The 20,952-nt window shown below is 41.9% G+C and overlaps 1 protein-coding gene across 8 annotated transcripts in view; it reads right to left on the bottom strand.

Moving 5' to 3' along the window:
- runx1t1 (RUNX1 partner transcriptional co-repressor 1) overlaps positions 1-20,952 on the bottom strand; it is a 51,576-nt gene that overhangs the window by 15,175 nt on the left and 15,449 nt on the right. For all 8 annotated transcript variants that reach the window (XM_026349575.1, XM_026349579.1, XM_026349576.1 and 5 more), the window contains exons 2-4: positions 4,857-4,994; positions 3,181-3,422; positions 470-559 (exon numbers count right to left, since the gene is read on the bottom strand). In XM_026349575.1, the coding sequence (XP_026205360.1) occupies positions 470-559; positions 3,181-3,422; positions 4,857-4,994 (470 nt within the window). The remainder of the gene's footprint in view (positions 1-469; positions 560-3,180; positions 3,423-4,856; positions 4,995-20,952) is intronic.

Here is a 20,952-nt window from a genome sequence, read left to right as displayed (position 1 = left end):
ACTGAAAATGGGAAATACTTGCAGAAAATGTGGCTTAGTGGGATGAAGAATTGATGATAAAACAAGACTGAGAGAAACACGAGAAGGAGGCTGGAAACAAACACATGGAAGGGGATGTTGTCCTTGTGCCAAAACCAACATTTGTTGCACTTAGTTCCAGCATGTTAAGCAAGTAAGAAAAGTAAAACCTTTCCAGGTTAAATATTGTACAGAAAAACTATCGTGCAAACTTCAGACAGACTGAGCAAGAGAAAGAAAAAAGAAAAGAGACGAGCGAGAGACAGAGATAGATACAAGAGAGATAAAGATTCAAAGAGAAGAGAGACACCCAAATTGAGAAAAATCAAGACACATATCATGGACATAAGTATGCACATCTGGAGCTGGGATGGCTAAATGTTTTCCAGATTTGGTAAATCAGGCAGGCAAACAGACAGCAAAGACTTCTGAAGTAATTGTATATTTATACCTTCAGAAAGGGTATGACAAAAGGTCGCAGAGGGAAGTTGGTGGCTTCTTGGAGCTTGGAGTGAAATTCTTCGATGGTTAGTGTGGAATTCTGGACGAGAGACAGAGAGACAGAGAAAAAAACATATGAAATCCATGTGGAAAGCATTAAGTGATAATATTACTTATTGGAAACTAAGCTATATCCTGGCCTGGAGCGAATGTTTCAGGTTTTTCTAATAGGAAGCATATGGGTAGGCCACAGTGAAAAGAGCCACAGAAAACAAAGACACACATCTCCTTCAATTAACAAAGCAAATAAACTTACAAGAGTCACATTTACATCATCAAAAAGTATGCTGCATGATGTCAAAACATGCTGCACCCTGTCCTGGTTTCTGCAGACCCTGGTATTAATCAGGATGCTCTGATAGTGCCTTGTTGTCTGTAATTAAAGTTCCCCATTCAAATTCCAACATTCTGACACAGGGCTTCCATAAGTGGAAATGCAGAGCAGAGGTAAGCAGAAAGCAGATGTGCTTAGCCAGCCATACTGTTACTCTTTTTGAATATGGGCTTGAAAATTTGCACCGCTGGACTTTATCACACACCTCTGATTGGTTCATTTCACTGATCATTTTGTTGCAGTTGAACTGTATGAAGACTTATTCTCCCATTTGAGTCTTTTGTCACATTAACACAAGTCTGTTGTGATATGAATGCAAATGAGCACATCTTTGTAAAATATTATATGTACATCTTGCACAATGTTGGTTATTTGAGCTTCTTTGTATGAAACACAGCCTCCTAGTCACAGGGGGCATGATTTGTTTTTTTCCATCTTAAGAGCTTTTTCTTTGTTTCCACTTGGACATTCATTTTTATCAACAAAGCACATGAGCCTATCACACTGGTGCCATTCTGCTTGTGCCTGTGTTACTTTTCTCTATCAGTGCCAACTGAAAAACTGTCACATACCAGATAAGCTCAAGGTGACCAAAGTTCACTGAAGTAGCATGAGACAGACCCGGCTAATATGATAATTTGTATTTTCTGTATTATTGCAAACAGAAGCACGTTGGTGTGTGTTTGGAGCTGCAGGGGGCCAAAAGTGGGTTATGCATTTCAGATTGTCAACCTCCACACCCAAACAAACTCTAGCTTCAACCCCTTCTTCTTTGGTTGACAGCAGTGATGCTATTTTTAATTTTCAACCTGAAGTATTCCCAAGATGCAGATGAAGAGTAAAAAGAGCGAGAAAGAGGAGAACATGCACATAGAAAAAGAATCTGCTATGTAACAGGCAAAAATACAAATTAATATCAAAAAGCAAGACAAACAATGTAGATAAAAAACAAAAACAAAACACAGATATGATTTTTCCTCCCCACACTCTCAGTGTTATTTCCCAGACCTGAATTTTGTTTCATTCAGCCTTACATCTGTTCGCCCAGATTGCGTAGGGGCTGTTCTTGACAGCTAGTGAAACCTCCTGAGTCTCCCTCTCTCCTTGTCCCCAGCACACAACTAGCTAATTAACGGTGTCACTCTTTTCAATAAGGCAGGGGGAGGGACAGAGAGACACTGTGCCAGAGAGGAAGAGTGAGGGAAATATATGGAGGGGGAGGTATGCAAGCCAAAAGGACACAGGAGAGGCTTGTGTATATGCAGACGGTGAGAAAAATAAACATAGTGGAGCCAAAAGGAGGCTATGCTCTGTGTGGCTAATTAAAAGAATTCCTCCCTCCATCTCCTCCGCCTCCTCCTTTTTGCACAACATCGAATCACTATTTTTGTATTCCCCTGCTTGTTATGCTCAAATGTTCGCAGATCACACAGACGTGGCAAATCTTTACATTTGCAAATGTGTTTCATATGAAATGCTGTCGGTAATATAGCCTTGATAGGAGCACGTCAGCGGCGCTCCAGGAAAACACGTGTGTTATCAAATCTCTGTTGGATAAATGCATTTCGATTTTCGCAGGCTTGATTCTTATTTGCAATTTAACTAATGAGAGCTCCTCTGTGAAGAAAACACTCGTGCATGTGCTGTAATTTAACATTTCCATGCCCCAGTCCTGTTATTCTTTGCATACACCTCACTGATAAACTGAATAATTGGTAAAAAATTATTATATAAAATTGTCATAAGTATGACAATAATTAATGCTTATACCAGAATTAGCTAAAACATAAACAAGGGCTTAATAGTGCACCTGCCTGAGTCATGTCTAGCAGACACCTGCACACCCTTACTGATAACATTAGCTTGATGTTAAAATGAGAAGTCTAATCCTGTCCCTCTGGTTTCCCATGTTGGTGCATGTTGCATTTGCATATGGTGGAGGTGGTAGATTGATGATACGATGCCAACATAACAGAAACGGCTGCAAACTGCTGATGGATATCAATCCAGAAGGCAGAGATTTGTAAATCTCTCTGTTTACACTTACGCCTGAGGAACCAGATGGGCGAGGTTTACATCACAAGAAATTGAAAAATCCTAAAATATATAGCGAGGGAGGGTTTCATAATGACTACTAATTATTTAAAATTTGTTTAAGTATTTATCGCTGTGATTGTGACAACTAGACTGACAATATTTAAACTTTTTTGATCTTCCATCTGGCACTTTCACTTATTCCTGGTGTCATCTTCCACTCTAAAGCCCTTTGAAACAAAGCGCACATACATACATACATACATACATAGTAGTACATAGTAGCCACTCACCACAAGTCCCAGAACTAGTGTGCGGACGCGCTCGCCGATTTCAGGTGAGATGTCGTTTCCAAACTGCTGTAGAGTTGTGAGGAAACGCTTGAGCTTGCTGAGCTGCCGGGCACCACAAGCTGGTGGCAGCTGCTGGTTGGCCAGCGAGGACGAGGAGGAGGAACTGGGACCATTGCTGTAGCCGTTTGGTGGAGATGGAGCACCGTTAAGTGCCGTAGGAGAGTGGCTACTTCCATTGGTCACTGTGTGAGACGAGAAGAAGAAAAAAAAAAAACTGAGAAAAGGAGAAACAGAGATGGAAACATAGCAAACCACTGTTGTGAAACAGAAACACAATGGTCTCTCCTGATGTACACACATCACTAAAAATAACCTGAAATCTCTGACTCTGCCTACACCAACAAAGGAAACAACATAGGTCAGCTTCATGGAGCGCTGACCACAGATTTGAAATTACATTCCCTTGAAAACACTCACAATCCTCAACATTTGTTTCCAATCATGGCAGCTCGTTTGATCCTTTGCAGCATTCTGTCATAAGAAAAAAAAAACGTATTTCTGCATCTGGAGACATGTTGCTTCTCGCTCCCTTTCTCCTGCAGTCGAAACAAGCAGGGACAGTGTGACCCCCTGTTGTGACAGAGCACGGGAGCATCGTGTGTGTGTGTGTCTGTTTCTATGGGGGAGGAGTTGGTGTACAAAGAGATACAAGTAGGCATAAAGCTTTCTCTCTAATGAGATTAGGTTTTGACTAGCAATCCACTAACTCCCCCTCTGGCCACCGTCCAAAGCCGCCACTGTAAAGAGAGGAAAAATCAAAGCATACTGCTTTGTTAAAACCTTCGGCATGTGTAATGAGAGAGCTGGGCCTTTCCTCCCTCATTGCATGGAAGACCCAACATTAATTGTGGAGTGTGAGCATTTGCAACACACCGAGAGAGAGAAAGAGAGAGAGAGAGATAAAAAGAGAGAGAGAAAGGGAAAGTACATACCAGAGACCGAGAAAGGGAAAGTGACTGAAAGAGAACAAAAATAATGCCTCTATTGCAGAGAACCAGCACTAGTAACACAGACTTGAGTGCTCTGAGCATTTTGAATCACAGGGCCTTTGATTCTTTGATTCTAGTGCTCTTCATGCAAGTGGTTAAGTATGCACTTCTAAGTGAATACTAGGGTGTAATTTGCTTGTCACGGGCTATGTGAACGTCATGGCAAACCTCCAACGGCTTGTAAGCGTGGGCGTTAATGAATTTGTCGGAGAAGTTGTTGGGAATGACTGGGATTTGGAAAAGCTCAATGCAAATTGTTAAGAAGGTCCTGTGATGCTGCTGTTTTTTTCGTGTGTATAGCTAGTTGTGATTGCTCTGACTACATCGCCTAATGTAACTGTTAAGTGTGACATTTACAAAAAACAATGTCATGCCATTTAACATGATCTGCTCCACAGCAGTGTATCAGAACAGATTATCTGCATTCCTGTTTGTCCCATTATCAGCTTATGTTGCACTTTAGAGCACAGATTTTGTGTTTAAATGTTTGTCATTGATTCAGCTTGCGATATAGCACTCATGGGAACGTTTGTCTTTCTTAGTCAATAAGAGACTAATAGAGGGAGCAGTCGTTCTCGCATGCATCTCTTTACTTTTACACACCAGGACAAATCTGTTTTGACTCACAAGTTGTGGGGGTGTAGGAGCTGTTTCGTGGCGCTCCTTGTGTGCTGGGTGGGGGCGGCATGGTGGGAGGGGTCAACCTGGACTGTGTCTTGACGTCCGCAGGTGAGTCGGGCATGGTGGAGCGCTTCCCAGTGCGATCTGAAGTAAGACAAAGAAGAAAAAGATTATGATGACATACCAAACATGAAAGCTGACAGCTTTAGTTAACTATAATAAAAGACTAAAGAGCAGCAGGATTTAATTAGATAACAAAGGTTGTCTGTGAGGTTGTACCAGACTAGATCTGGAAATAGATGGCTCAGAACTTCACATGTCTGCGTTTGTTGCCACAATGACACTGATGCATCTGCAGAAGAGCTTCACAGACAGACAGACACCCGAGAGAGGAGCGTAAATCTGCAGTGAGCACGGGTCTCATTCCGCCTCCATCTGTGCCATCCTGCAAACCCACTGTACAGAACGACACAACACCCCCTCCTCCCCTGCTAACGACTGCAATGCTCATTACACACACAAACACACACACACACACACACTGCTCTAAAGCTTGCATCTCTAGATGCTATATTCACATCTGTTCAGGAAAGAAACCCAACTAGTCAACAAACCAGTCTCGAGATCGCAACAAATGCACATAACAATAGCTCTTAACTTGCATTTCACGATACTCGACACCTGAAGATTAAAACGCCATCAGAAACAATAGAATATTTTCTTTGATTTTGACATGCTTAGTTTCACTTAATTCAGTTGTGTTGTGCTCAGCAGATAACTGGCTGTATCTAATGTATGAGGACAACATCCTGCACTAGCAAGAGGGCAGAACCCATACTGGGCAGAACAAGTCACACAACTTCTCTCAGCAACAGTAGTAACAAGCCTACAAGCATATCACAAAGTCAACAGACTGTTATCAACTGTCTCTGTGGCACATTGTAAGAGGAAGGGTATAAAAAAAGGAAGAAAGGAAAATGGAGAGAAGAGGCAAGGGAGGAGCTGCAAGAGGAACAATGTAACATCTGTGACACCGGGAACATATAGCGATAATCGCTCAGGGAACGCATGTGCCACACACTTACATGGTAAAGGCACACAGACGCTTGTTATAATAAAGGAGAGGTGCTTGTCACACATTTTTCCAGACACCAAAAAACCCTTGAGTTGTGTGTGGTTCTCAATGACGGAAGAGCACGCCATTATAATGTTAATATTTTACATGCAACTATGTGCATTTGCATTTTAAGCTTAGGTGGAAAGAGAAATACTGATGTGAGAGACACCGGGCAGCCTAAAACTGTTAACTAGGCCCGAGCCTCACTGGTGCCGAGGTGCACTGTGACTAAGCATTTTAGTCACGCTAGCTCAGCTCTAGCAGCCTGGGAAATGAGAGGTGGGGATGTCACTTAAATCCTAAACAGAGTGTGCTCCATAGCTCCCTTTCTGGGTTCAACATTTGATGTGAGCATCAGTAAACATCAGTGTGTTTATTCTGTTTGTTGACCCTTTGATAAATAAGCGAAGGAAACATGATGTAAATACATAAAACATAAAAAGAAAGCAGTCATACCACAAAGCTTTATGACCTGCAACATGTGAAGGAGCTGTAAAAATGAAAAAAGTTTTCCAAGAAACAAGAGTATAGAAGACCTAGAAGCTCCCCACATCCACCCACACCACAATTATTGGAGCCATCTGAACTGACTCACTGTCACTGCCTTTCTGCTCTGCACTGCGCCTTGCTGCTACGCGAGGTTATCGGTCGTGATGGGAAATTGTGAATTTTACGACTCTATGGTTTCTTCCAAAAGTCATAAAAATAGTGGAATACTATCAGTGGAAAGAAAAGGAAGGGAAAGAACCATCACACCACCTCCCCAGACAGAGGTCATCCTCCACTACGACTGTCTCCTTTCAAACTGTGTACGCTCTGGTGCCATCCTAGGCGGCGTCGACTGATAAAGTCACTGGGAAGGTTGGATATATCTGGCTCCCAGCACACTGAGACAAGGTGACTTTTAGCCTTAACTGGAAGACATAGACCAAGACAGATGAAAACCAGAACACAACTTTGCCCTTGTGGGGTAACTGGGTTGGGTCTGATTCAAAATATTATTCAATCCTACTGTCATTCATTCACAGGAAAATCTGATTGGGAAAGCAGACATTAAGAGAATGAAGGTGAAACAAGAAGAGGAGATAGAGAAAGGAGAGTGATTACCCCAAACCCTGTCTGCTCACTGTGCTACACATTTAGTAACAGTCTCCTGTCACATGGGCCATGCTAATCTACTCTGAATTGATTTTCTAATTTATCATGTGCACTGCCGTACACTAACCCTAACCAAGAGTTCAAAATTCATACTGGTCCTCCCAATGATAGCCATACAAACACACACACACACACACACACTCCCAACCTGGCCAGACAATGAAAGGTTTACTACTCAGTCTGGATCTGATTATGTATTTTATAAACTCAGCATACAGCAGAATAGCCAGTGGAAACATATAGTCTTACCACTGGTTGCCAGCTTTCATATCCTGTATACTTGCCTAAAATATGATCTAAGAAAATACAAGATCATTAAAGAAGATGGGTGGGTGGCAGGACCTAAGGTAATTCATCATTTTCCAGTCAAACATAACGACTTTACATGTATATACTTAACAGGCACAACTTAAATAGAGAGAAGTCACCGTATCACACATGGTTGCACTTATTCCATTTCAGTGGATCTTTGAGCTCACAGTTTCCACAGTTCTGTATATTATCTTTTGTAATTATGTGGTCGTCTTTGGTCCAGTTCACATGATCTGTTGTTAGATAGCAGGGCGTCAAATTAGGATCAAATCATGTCACAATTAACTTACTCTCTGAGACTAGATAGGGAAATGGTTAGACCCAATGACTCACATATCCAAGATGCAATTTGGAATCAGATATTGACCTCCAACAGTCCCTAGGGGGCAAGTAATACAATATAATTTTTTTTTCAATTTACAGCAAAGAGGGATGTTTTGACAGATGGCCAGAGCATTGTCAGTTGAAGTATTACTCATTTAAAAACATAAAAAGCTATTATTTAAAATGTTGCAATAAGAAATTGCATGTAAACAGCAATAAGATGACTAAAGCACAAAAGCCTGGATTCAGGATCCACTAGAGGTCTTGCATGGCATCATGGACCCAGCAGCAGTATGAAAAGATGAGTTTGGTTACAGGCTTGTAATTGTGGATTAACACCTGGGTCAGTGTTATGATTGGATGGGAGTCGCTGGGTAGAGATGAGAGACATAAACCCTGAAAGCATCTGAAAATCATCCGCCATCCCTTGGGTGAAGAAGATGAAGGATAAAAAATGAATTAGTGTGAAATCCATACACACGACAAACACATACACATTTATAAAGGGCATTTTCTCTGTTTCTGATTTGATTGAGAGCACTGCAAAACATATACGCAGAATAAAATCAATGGCTTCATACTAACCAACAAGGGCTGCACCCACCCGTTCACTCAGCAGCCACTTGAATCAATAGCAAAACTATCTCCACGAAGTAATTTATCCAGTCTTGGAGAAAAATAAAAATACATCTTACAAGTGAAGCATATTATTGAAAACACACAAGTGTGTACTCTCCATTTTCATGAGCAAAATATACGGCATGTATATTTTCAAAATAAAAAATATATGTACGCACAAATGTCAGAAAAAGCCTTAATTTTATTACAGCAATAGAGAATGGCCGAGCAATAGTCTGGTAGCTCATGCATAATTCAACGGAAAAAGAACAAGCATTCTTAAACAACCTTGAAAACAAAGTCGGGCATCTGCTCCAGTCTAATACATCTGTTAAAAGTTAATGGCTGAACTTAATGCACATCTATGTCCATTTATTAGCCCTGTTACTGCCCCATCAGTTACATGTTGTAGGTAAAGCAGCAGATCTGTGGCCAGACGATGGATGGTATTCCAGGACTGGACAGGTATCGATGTGCAGAGATTTAATGGAAAGGCGTGAGTGCTTTGACTTTGCCTAACTCACTTTACGACTTCTCAGAAGTGCTGTTGTCCAGGAATTAATGGATTGAAGAGGATGAGGACGACTGTTGGAGAGGCAGCAATTAGCTATAAAGGAACGGAAGAGACTCTCAAATGTGTGTTGATTCACTCGTGCACTCAGTGCAAGTAGAGGTGCCAAACCTATTGACGATCATGCCTCATGAATGACAGCGATTAATGTCTCACAACAGCCACTCGGTGCATGTTTTTATCCCAAGCATCATAATGGAGCTCTTAGTGCAAATATTTGTAAGACAGTTGGCCCGGATGAAACTGAAACTCAGGGCCGTAGTGGTACTTCATGGAATGTATTTAGTATGTTGTTACTGAGCATTACACTGTATGTGTCAAAGGTAATTACACTGACATTTGACTGAATTATGCACTCCATTATGGGGATGAGGTTGGATTGGCTGTTATCATCTTGCACCCCTCAGATTTGTCTTTGAATCCACTGGGTCCTGACTGCTAGTCTTTCTTATCATTTGATAATAAACTTTAAGGATTATAAGACACTGGCTTCCCTCACATCTCTCTAAATCCACTTTCAAAGGCTTCCTTTAAAAAAAAGTAAAAGTTTAAATGCACTTGTTTGTAAGTTCTTTAATCTCATTACAATTTATCCCTCTGACTCACAGAGCGATCCTCGAAATGAGGCAGAACCCTGGACGACTACCTGCCACTCACAAGGATGTCTTCACACTTACATCATCCGTTTGCATCGTCCATGATTACGTGATCCTCAATGTTTGCAAAATCTCTCGTTCTTTCCTTCTTTGCCTTTTTCTCCCTCTCGCTCGTACCCTCTTCCAGCCGAGCTCAAAGAAAAGAGATTTTATCCCCCTGCTGACTTGTGATACACGCCTTTTCTAAGGTTACATGCAAGTTACATCACTCGCCTAAAACAAGGTTGTTGCAATGAACGATATCTAGAAGGAACGAAGTCCCTGAGAAGGAGTTCAATATGTTACAGAAAGGACGGCGCTCACCCAGGCAAAAATACAACATTATATCAAAACCTTATGCATTTCATCATCACATACAAAGCTAGGAGGTCATTTCATATTCAAATCACCTTGTGAAATGAGGGCAATGTTGCCTAACCTTGGTATTTTAGATTATTCATAGAGGCTACAATGACTTCAAAGTCTATCATCAGGAGATAGAGTCAAACAATCTCCATTACACACTTCATAAGCTAGAATTGCCTCTGTGAGCAAGTGTGTTTGCATGAGTGTATGTGTGCACTGTGATTGTACAGTTGGAGACCCAGAAAATGATGTGATAACGGTGACAGTAATATGCCACTCGAGAGTACTTCACACAGGCAAATCCCATTCTTCAAAACAACAATGGATTTCAATCACACTGGGTGAATTTTCGAGAGATGGTGGCTGTGACATAAACAATTTACGGTATGTTGGCGCGTGTATGAGCACAAGATTGTATTAGTCAGACGTGAGATATAATCATTATGGAGTTAAATGGAAAAATGCATATAGATTGACCTGCTTATACACTGGACGAGCAGTCGAACATATAATCTAGGCATGAATAATACTGTCAGCTGAAGTGAAGTGAAAACTGTGAGGCCATAGGAAGCGTGTGAATTGAGCACTAATGTCCACAGCATGCCAATGTCAGTGCAAAATGGTGCCTCTGGGTGTGTTAGACCCATAGACGCACATGTATACACACACAGAGTACACAATAACGTGTGAAGGGAGGGAACAGGACAGATAGGTAATGGAATAAATGAAGCAATACAGATATAGTGTGATAGTAGTTTGTGGTGATTGCTCTGTGTTCAGGGTACAGATGTGTAGAGAGGAAGCAGGGCACAGACTCAGGAGAGAGATAGAAACGGAGTGAACGGGAGGAGGATGTGTTAAAGAACGCAGATGAGGGACAGGTGGGACGATTGAAATTCAGACAGAGTATACAGAGAAACAAGACGAATGTATTGGTATGCAAGTGTAGGAACCCCTCTTCTCTTTCCATCATCCCCTCCTCTAGACCATGCACACACACACACACACACACACACACACACACACACACACACACACACACACACACACACACACACACACACACACACACAGATTCATCGGCAACCAGATGGAGCAGTATGCAGAGCATGTCCCATCAAACCCCACCCGCTTGTCAAGAAGATGTATGGATGCAACGCCCTACAGCAAACCCATAAACACACAAATACACACGCAAACACACAGCTGCAAGGGTGAATGCACACACTGCAAGTGAAACAACACAACTCTCTGCTTATTTCCCTCTCTCTCTCTCCTCTCTCTCTCTCTCTCTCACAAACACATACACACACACACACAGAGATCTGATTTCCATCATCTTATTTATTTCCCTCTGCAGCAGATGCAGGATGCAGAGGAGAGCAGTACCACCATCAGTGTGTCCCTTTGGACTATTTTTTTCCTCTCTTCCATTTTCTCTCTCTCTCTCTCTCTCTCTCACTCTCTCGCTCCTACTCTGGTCAAAGTGTTATTTAATGAATGTGTTTCAAGAAATCAGCAAATAAGCTATTAGTTGTTATTTATTCATTTTTAATATTGATCATTCACATATTCTCCCACAGGATCAGCTATAAAGTAACTTTCCAGCAATAAATCAATATTAGTTTCAATTTTTTAACCAATCAGGGATCAAAGCTTCAGTAACTATAATTTTGTAACTGTTAGCAAATAGTATAAGTTATCTGCCACAGGAAAAAAACAGCATTTCTGTGGTTGTCCTAACTGTCCAGTTGGTGGAGCAGTTTCATGGATTCTCTATCATCAGTAAACCATTTTTATTCAACATTTAGCAGTCATACTGAGAAAATTATTGAATTTGGTCATAGCTGACCTCTCTTAGTGAGACCTACAAACACTGGAGGAATGTTGAGAGTTAAAAGTGACTGTGTTAACATGTGGAATATTTCATCATCATATTTGTCCTATCTGAGGTTAAACAATGTCGTAATAATATAAGAATACACACAAGAGAATAGAAACTGAAATTATGACGTTTAGTTTTAATGAAATCACGACAGCACTTTGCCCTGATGTCATAAAATACACTAGCTAGATTTATATGAACTGAGCATAATAGAGAGAGAGAGGTGGTACAACACTAGATTGGCGCTAATAGATCTGCTCCTGATCAGTGTTGACAGTCCTCTGCATCCATCACCATATCTGTATTTTTCTCACAGTGTAACATTGTGTGTTTACACTTGTCAAGCCAGGAAAGACATAAGGAGATTTCTCAATCGCACACAAAGGTCTGAACACCATCTGTTCCATCCCACAAACATTAACATGCACACGCCTGCACATATGCGCGCAAATACAGAAATACATAAACTAAACACAGTAATCCTACAAAGCACCTCAGACTACACACACAGATATGCACACGCTGGACAATAAAACATGCGCAGTGTACGACATTAGAGATCTCTCTTTTTCACAAAACAGATTTATAGTAATGTGTGTTTGACCCATCTGTTGAAATAGCGTCTCGCTTGCACAGAGAGAGGAAGTAAGTGTTAAGAAACGATAAAAATGATTAACAGCGCCTGTTACGCATCCTCTGAAATTAAACTGATTCCTGCCACATCTAAAATTAAAAATAAAAAAATTCAACTGCAGGGTCAAAAAAAAACCGATGGGAATGGGTGGTGAAAAAATACAGAAAGAGGGTGGAGGAATGAAATAGGAGGGTCAGAGAGAGGTAGAGGTAAAGTAAACTTGAGCAAGAGGGAGAAGTAAAAACACATTACCATTTTTCACAGCAGGGACAAGAAGGACTAACCGTATGACTAAACATATTCAAAAGCATGGTTTTTATATAAGGCTGGCACTCTCAATGTCATTATCAACATGATGTCATGATACAAATGTTGCTTTTTAATAAATAAATCAGATGTAAGCCTTGCTGAGCCCACGTTTGGCCATTTAATAGAAGACAGATAGAATTTGGTTTATTTTTGATGCCATGCTGACGAACAGCCAAGTGAACCCAAATGGATCTGGGTGTTTTCCCAGGCAAATCTCTATGCCATCAGAAGTCACGCAAAACACTCAACACACACTCCCAAGCAGATGACACATGGCTTAACGCACAGCCAGTGAGCTACCTCTCTTGCCTTTGTGATATAGTGAATATATTTGTTGTCTGGCCTTTCTGCTGTAAAGGATGACACACTGTATGACACATAAAGCTACAGAAATCTCATTGCATGTTGTGTTTTTCTGGATTTGCAGGTCTTAAAAACACAAAAGGGTTTCGGCTGTCAGTGTTGGGATAAAAACACACACACACACAAACACACTGCAGCCAATTTATATCTGTGCGTGTATGTGTAGTCATGCTAAAAGGAATCACATTCCTGCCTTCAGGAGCAAAATCAATTTTCAACAGACAATAAAGACCCTTGTGTTTTACATGACAATTATCTTTTTGACAGTGACGCAGAGGGAGAAGAAACATGGAGGACACGAGTATCAAGAGATATATAATGCAGGATACATGAGGGAGCAGTTATTGTGTGCATGGCTAGAAAAACAGACAGGGATGAAAGGATGAGAGATGAAAAACCCCCCAAAACAAAACAGAGTTCTAGGAAGAAGAAAGAGATAAGAAAAGGCAGCTGAGGACACTGAAGAAAGGGCTGAAATCAAGCAATAACATTAAGCGCCTATGAGAGACAGATGGGAAAATCAAATATGAGAGGCAGAGGACGAACACAGAAAAAAAAAAAAAAAAGAGGGCAGAGGCTAACAGTGAGGGAGGGATGGTTGCTGGGGTGGTGGTGGTGGAGGAAAGAACCCGTCTGCCCGGTGTTTTCAAAATATCACATGACGGCTGCCATGTGTTGGAAATTACTGCTGGTTAACTATCTTCCCCAAAACCGTTCCGAAAAAATATGTCTGCAATTTATGAAATGTGTTCCAGGGCTCTGCTAAGTAGAACCAGATTTGCAAAACAGAAAAAAACCCTCTGAAAACCGTTACCCCCCCCCCCCCCTTTTTTTTTTTTTTTACACGCTCCTCCACCCTCCCATCCTTTCCCCCTGCAGCAGAAGATGTTTAAAAAAAACGGGGTCTTAGTCACATCTGGTGAGCAGGGAGCCACAGAGTGCTGGTTGGTGTGACCTCACATGAGGGCACGTCCCGGCTTATATACAGAGTGTACCTGTGTGTTAGTGTGTGATATGGTGACCATGGTTTGCTAATGGCTCTGAGTGTCTGAGAGTAGAGTACGGCTGGAGGCGAAGGTCGCAGGGGGATGGTCTCTGCTCATACACACAAACACACACACACACACACACACACACACACACACACAAATACGTACACAAGCAGCACCACCACGACTATTACAGGTCAGTGATGTGTCTTTGTCCCCTTTCATCTAACCATTGCACACTTTCTCCTCAGCTCTTTCCTCTCATCGTTTCACCTTTCACTGTCTCACCTCCCTGTCATCCCACGGCCATCTGAGCCCACTGACAAACAAGAAGGAGAGAACCACAGCGAGATCTCAACATGGGCAACAGTACGCACAGCACTCTGGATTCAAAGGTTCTGTCCAACATTATATGTCCATTTGATTTAAATATCACAAAATACACATATGTAATGCTTGAGAATAAACAGACACAATTAACTCGAGTGGCGTGTGATCATCAATCATGTCAGTGACTCTGTCACTCTTACTATGAAATGTATGGGTAGTATCAGGTTGTTTCCTTGTGATGAGACCAGTAAAAACTTTGCTCACATTTGATGAAACTTAACTCTGCAATGTGGGACACATGTTGCCGACTTTGTTCTGCAGGAAGTTCTTCAGATCACTGTTCCTCCCACGTCCACCTCCCACTGTCCATCAAACAACAGCAGGTTTTAAGCAGCACATCTCTGAACTCTGTACCCACATCCACCCGTGATACTACAAATAGCATCATCACAACAAACCCATTGTTTTGCCAAATACACACACACACACACACACACACACACACACACACACACAAACACACACACACACACACACAGCCTAACCGCTCTCCAGTGCTACAGATGGATGCCACCACTCTCTCTGGAGCGTTGCCAGCACCAGCTAGTGAACAGCTTGCCTGGCACAGTTCTTGGTGTGTGTGTGTGTGTCACTATGTGTGTGTGTGCCTAGAGAAACAGTAGCGAAATAACCTGGTGCAGATGGGTGGCCAAAATATCCCCTCCCCCCCCCCCCCACACGCACAAACACACACACAAACACGAAAGAACACACATACACACACACATATGCTACAGAATAGAGTCACACGTTTGTGCACACACACACACACACAATCCCATACACAGTATCTTGGTTCTGCTTAAGTTTTCCTGACCTGGCACACGCTGCCGCTTGCACAGCTGCTTCCTCACACTTATAGATGCACACACAACCATGTGTGTGCTTAGTTTACACTTCCTGTTAAAGGCATGGCAAGAATAATGTCCACACTCCTCACACACATACTCACACACATTGCCCACACACAGGCAGACATATGCATTCCCGCGCATCTGCCACACGCACGTACACACATAAACACTCATATTAATACAGTCCTTTGTCCTCGGTAGCTATTCATCCTTATGTAAAGCGCTTGTTTTCACTGAGAGAACTGGAAAGCGTCCAGTGCTGGCAACCTGCCAGGAGAGGCCTATAGATCAGCATGATCATACAAGTATGTAAGACACATCACTGTTAAATAATGATGATTTGACAACAAAATTAAGACATGAAACCTTTGCTGGAATAATAACATCAACAGAATATAATGAATGTGTATTGAGTTTTGTTGAGGTGTGATGTGAATTCTTTCGAGAGACAATCTGATGTTGCTTCAAGCTCTCACTGTGTTTTTATGATTGGTTGCAGATGTGCGCACAGATTCAAGTTCAGCTTCTACACAATAAATTCTTGAAAACGAGGGGGTTTCACGTTCGTTTAGGTTCAAAGGAGCCTCTCTAAGGTTTGACAAAGACAGGGAAACTTTACCAAGTGAAGTCAGTTGATAGACAGCTTGCCAGTCAGTCAATGAGCTTAGATGGCTGGCAGCAGGTACCCGCGCCCTGGTACATAGGGGAGAGCATGTTGGCAGTGCCAACTGTGCACTCGGTAGCTGTGCCAACTCTGCCAGCCTTTGCAGTGTCTGTTTGCCAGTGCCATCTGGGAAGAACAGCTCTGCGCACAGGCAATCCCTCTCCTCAGCTCAGAGGGCACAGACACACATGCATGGATGCGCACAAGAACGCAAGGGCAGACATGGACTCCACATACATGCAGTGCGCACAAATATGCATAATGTGAACACTACACACACACACACACACACACACACACACACACACACATATGCACAGCCGGCCGCTGACAGCTCACCATCTGTGCGCTGCCTCTGACTTCTCCCTCTGCTTCATTCTCTGCCCTTGTTTTTGCTTTCACAAACTCTCGGTCCCTCTCCTCCCTCTCTCACATTCTCTTATCATGTCTTATCGGATACATTTCCAAGCTGCAGATCCCTGCGATATCCAGTGACTACCTGAGTACTGACACTTTGCATGTATTTATGATGTTATGCAATATGAAATTAAGATTAAGATGTTAAGATAAGAATCCTAAAGTGTTTCACTAATACCAGAAGGTACAGTATGTGTATGTAGTGGATACAGCATAGGTTTAAGCATATAAGAGCACTGTCCGATCACCCTGAATGAAAACCTCAGAATAATAAAGAGTGCATGTAAGGTAAGTCATATCACACATGTAAGTCTCCTGAGAGAGTGAAAAGGAAAGAAAAGAAAAAATCAAGACAGAGAAATTGTGACAACAGCAGCAGTAAATTGAAGGAAAGAGAAGAAAGAGGAGACGAGAAAATGAAAAGGAAAAAAGAAGTTGAAGGTAAAATGAGTTCAGAGTCGTGGAATTCACATCAAAGAAAAGCTAAAGCGGGTCACTGTCGTTACCAGAGTTTTGCCATGGGTGTTTCTCATTTAACCTTTGAACCACTGTTTGAAAATGAAGGCCACGCAGCGACACAAGTACTCTACAGGTAGACCATGTCCTTTTTATTGTTCCTCTGGAGTATGTTCACATGTGATTTAGGCAATTAGCTCATTCACTGAATATCATTGAAAAAAAACAATCAACAGACTTTTCCAGATGGTGTTCCATTAAATGTATTTTATTCCTACATCACAGTTTAACAGCTTGAATCTTGGAATACCACCAAGCTATTACTTTCTTACACTCTACAACACAAAAGCTGTAATATTTTCAATCAATCACACATCTACCCTCTCTACTTATTCCTTGCTCCATTTATTTCTTTTCCTCTCACTGGCCACTGCTACCTGCAATAACTGATTGTTGCTCCCACCATATATCCTTTCCTCCACCCAATTCTCCCTCGCTCATTCCCCCTTTCCTCTGGCAACTGCAGAGCACTATCAGAAAGATCTACGACTGAACACTATTCCAGTCCTATTATTCTTACTCTACACAACCTCTTTCTCATTCAGCCCCCTCCCAGCACTCCTGTCTTCCTGCTTTAACTTTACCACTTCCACTGATTTTCACCACTCATCTTGTTCCATCTCGGTGCGCTTCACTCCATCCAACCCCCCAAAACACCACATGCTCTGGCAGCAGCAGAAGAAGTAGCCTCATTACAAACAAGGAAAAGCCATTTGGAGCAGTCGTCTGCTGCTTCTCTGACCCCCTCTGAACTCTCTTGAGTAGAAATGCCCCAAAACTCTCGTCTTTCTAGCTCTCCTCTTCACTCCCTCTAGGATTTCTAATTATTTCTGTCTATTTTCTCTGTTTCTTGACCCACTAGACCTTTATATTTGCTCTCTGTATTCATACACAGCATAATATGGCATAATATTATTGTTTAATATACCAAAAAGTAAATAAATTCAATACTATCATATATAATAATAAAACAATACATCATTCATAAGGTTTACTCACAGTGCTGAAGATTGGTTTTGATGTATTTTAACACAACTTATTGCACAATGATCACTAAACTGTACCATACTGGCAGATACCAAAGGTGAACTAAAATAGTGTAACAACAACAAGAAAACAAAAACATCACACTACAGTATGTATGGTGGGTATAACAACGGGAAACATTTATCACATTTGTTCACTGAGCTCAAACTTATAGTGTAGGTCCACTCAGTTAAACTAATGGATTGAATCGATTCACAACAGTGGGTTTTGCAGCTAGAAAATAAACTACTACACCACTCCTTGTCATTTTCTCCTCATTTCTTCTCTCTGCATCCCTCTCCTCTTCTTTCTGCCTGCCTCCTTTTCCTCTTTCTTCTCTCACGTTGTCTTTTAAAAGCTCAGTGTTTCTTTTCACCCCTCATTCCTCCCTTTAGTGCTCTCTCTCTCTCTCTCGCTCTCTCTGTCCCTATCTCGCTCTCTCTCTCCTTCTGCACTGCCATCATCACAACATCTGATTAACATATGTCTGGGCTTTCACTCCTTGTCAGCTTGCAGGCATCCTCACACATGCACACACACACACACACACACACACACACACACACAGAGGCACACACATTCACACAATTTCAAACACCACATCTCTGGTTCAGAAGGGTAGAAGACAAAAAAAAAAGCACCAAATTTCTCTTGATCATCCTTTCAGCTGCATTTACCTCCATTTCTGCATGAGTGTGTTTGTTTGTATATGTCTACCCACAACAGCAGTGATGGAAGATGACACGTTTTAACATTATTGAAAGCCCAAAAGCCTTGTGTTCCCCAGTGAGCCGCTTAAAATGCCAGTAATGGAGGAGAGAGAGAAAGGGGTAAAGAAATATAATAAATATAATAACACAGCGAGAGAGGGGCGATAGAGACAGATGAAAGAGACAAACAACAGCAATAGCTCCACCAGCTCCCCTGAGACTTGGGGGCTGTAAAATTACCCACATACAAGTAGTCTCTCTCTTTAAGCTCCTATTTCCTTTCATAAGCAGATGCTGATAAAATGGATTTAGTTTATTCAATAAACAGCAGGTAGGAGTTTCCTTCATATCCCACCTTCAAGTTACTGTAATCAGAGATCTGTTACTGATTCTTTGTTATTCATTAACACTGGTGTCAGTGCTGTGAGTCAACCTATGTGACCAGCCAGTATGGTAGAAGCTTTTTCCTGCTAGGTATTTAGTGGGTCACAGCACCAATGAAATTGTCTCATGTGTGCCCGTCCAGTACGGCAGGATGCTGAGGCCTTTTTTTCAAGTCATTTGTTCTCACTCCTCTGTCCCAGATTGCCTGGACTCAGTCCCACTTTCACTATCTCATCCACAACATAAAACATGTAATAACAGCAACAGACATAGTCAACCAAACAAACACTTTGGTGAGAGGCTTATGAAAGCCCATAATCCAACTGACAGCAACAATCGCTTTGCAAAACTCCATGGCCAAATAGTGATGACTGTTTGCATTGGTCTACATTTTGTAATACCTATAATTCCACCTGTTTGTCATAATGGCATTCCCTGCCATTTGAACACTTGTGTTAAAAAGGGACTGATACAATTGTGTCCCTCGCGTTGCAAATACCACATTAACAATTGTATGGGATGTGAGTGGTGCTGGGTTAAATTACTCTCTCTGAGTTTGAGCGTGTCCATGAATGAACATCAAGGGATTAAGTTATGCTGGTATTAAACAAGTCAACTTGTCAAGAACCTTTAAGCAAGCTAGCTGCAGCCCAAACGTAGATCTCCCACCCTTAATCTCCTCTCCTGCCACCCAACACCTCCCCCTTCGACACCTATTCAGGCCGCGAAAGAGTCAGTCTCAATATATGGGTTAATATATGTGCTTAAATTCAAAACAGGCAAATAAAAAAGGCTTTCTTCATAAAGGCACATTAACAAACTGAATAGTGGCACAATACTGATGAGGAGAAAACGTTTTGCTAAGGGGATTTCAATGGAGCGTCAAGGCTGTTTTGTGTGGGACGGAGCCAAACTATGAATATCTGTGTGCGTGTGTGCATGTGTGTGTGTGTGTGTGTGTGTAAGGGGGTAGCAGGTTTAAATAAGAAAGAATGGGAGTGACTTTTTTTGTGGAAGACTTGATAAACTCAATAGAGCTTTGGAGGGCCCACTCAATGATGAGTCAATGAGGTGGACTTGAATAGTGGGGGTGACGGAGTGAGACACACACCCACAAAATGCTCCCTTTCTGTCTCTCTCTCACTCTCACACATACACATATTGAAGTCCCACGAGACCTCTGGGCACTTGAAATGTGTAGGTTTAATGGCACCGAGCAGGGATAGAACTAGCTTTATACAAAAAGAGCAAAGAAGTGAAATGATTGAAAATACAGGGTTGTGTCTGGCCTGAAATAGCATTACGCCACACCACCACCACCACCACCCAAACACATTCTGCCTCCATCTTTCTATTCCCTTCCCTGTGTGTGCACACAGTGTACAGAATACACAGAATCTAAAACAGTTTACACCCCAGTGGAGACCATTAGTGATTCTCTACCAGACATATAGGGAAGACGTAGTCTGAGAGAGATACCGGAAAAGAGGCAAATGTGCAGAGGAGAGAGGAGGGACAGATAGGAAGACAGAATCAGAGAAGAGGGATGAGAGAATGAGAGAGTTAGTGACAGACTGGCAGACTGATATACACAAACGCACATGGGAAGATAAATGAACAGATATTCTGGCAGCACTACACAATACTGAGAGAAAAGGAAAAGGCACATCAGTAGTCTTCCTCTCTGCAACTTTCTCTCCCTTGCTCCGCTTTCTCTGTCAAAGGATCAGCCAAAGATGGCCTCAGCTTTAGTGCAATCTGATGTAACTCACCAGAAACACAATCTCAATACTGCATATCAAACACAGCCATACACCAGCCATCAAACCGAAGAATGGGCTTTGTGAAATCTGTCCAAAA

This window comes from Anabas testudineus, chromosome 11 (assembly GCF_900324465.2).
Source record: "Anabas testudineus chromosome 11, fAnaTes1.2, whole genome shotgun sequence".
In the NCBI taxonomy this organism is placed as follows: domain Eukaryota; kingdom Metazoa; phylum Chordata; class Actinopteri; order Anabantiformes; family Anabantidae; genus Anabas; species Anabas testudineus.
This window is presented reverse-complemented; position numbering and strand designations above follow the sequence as displayed.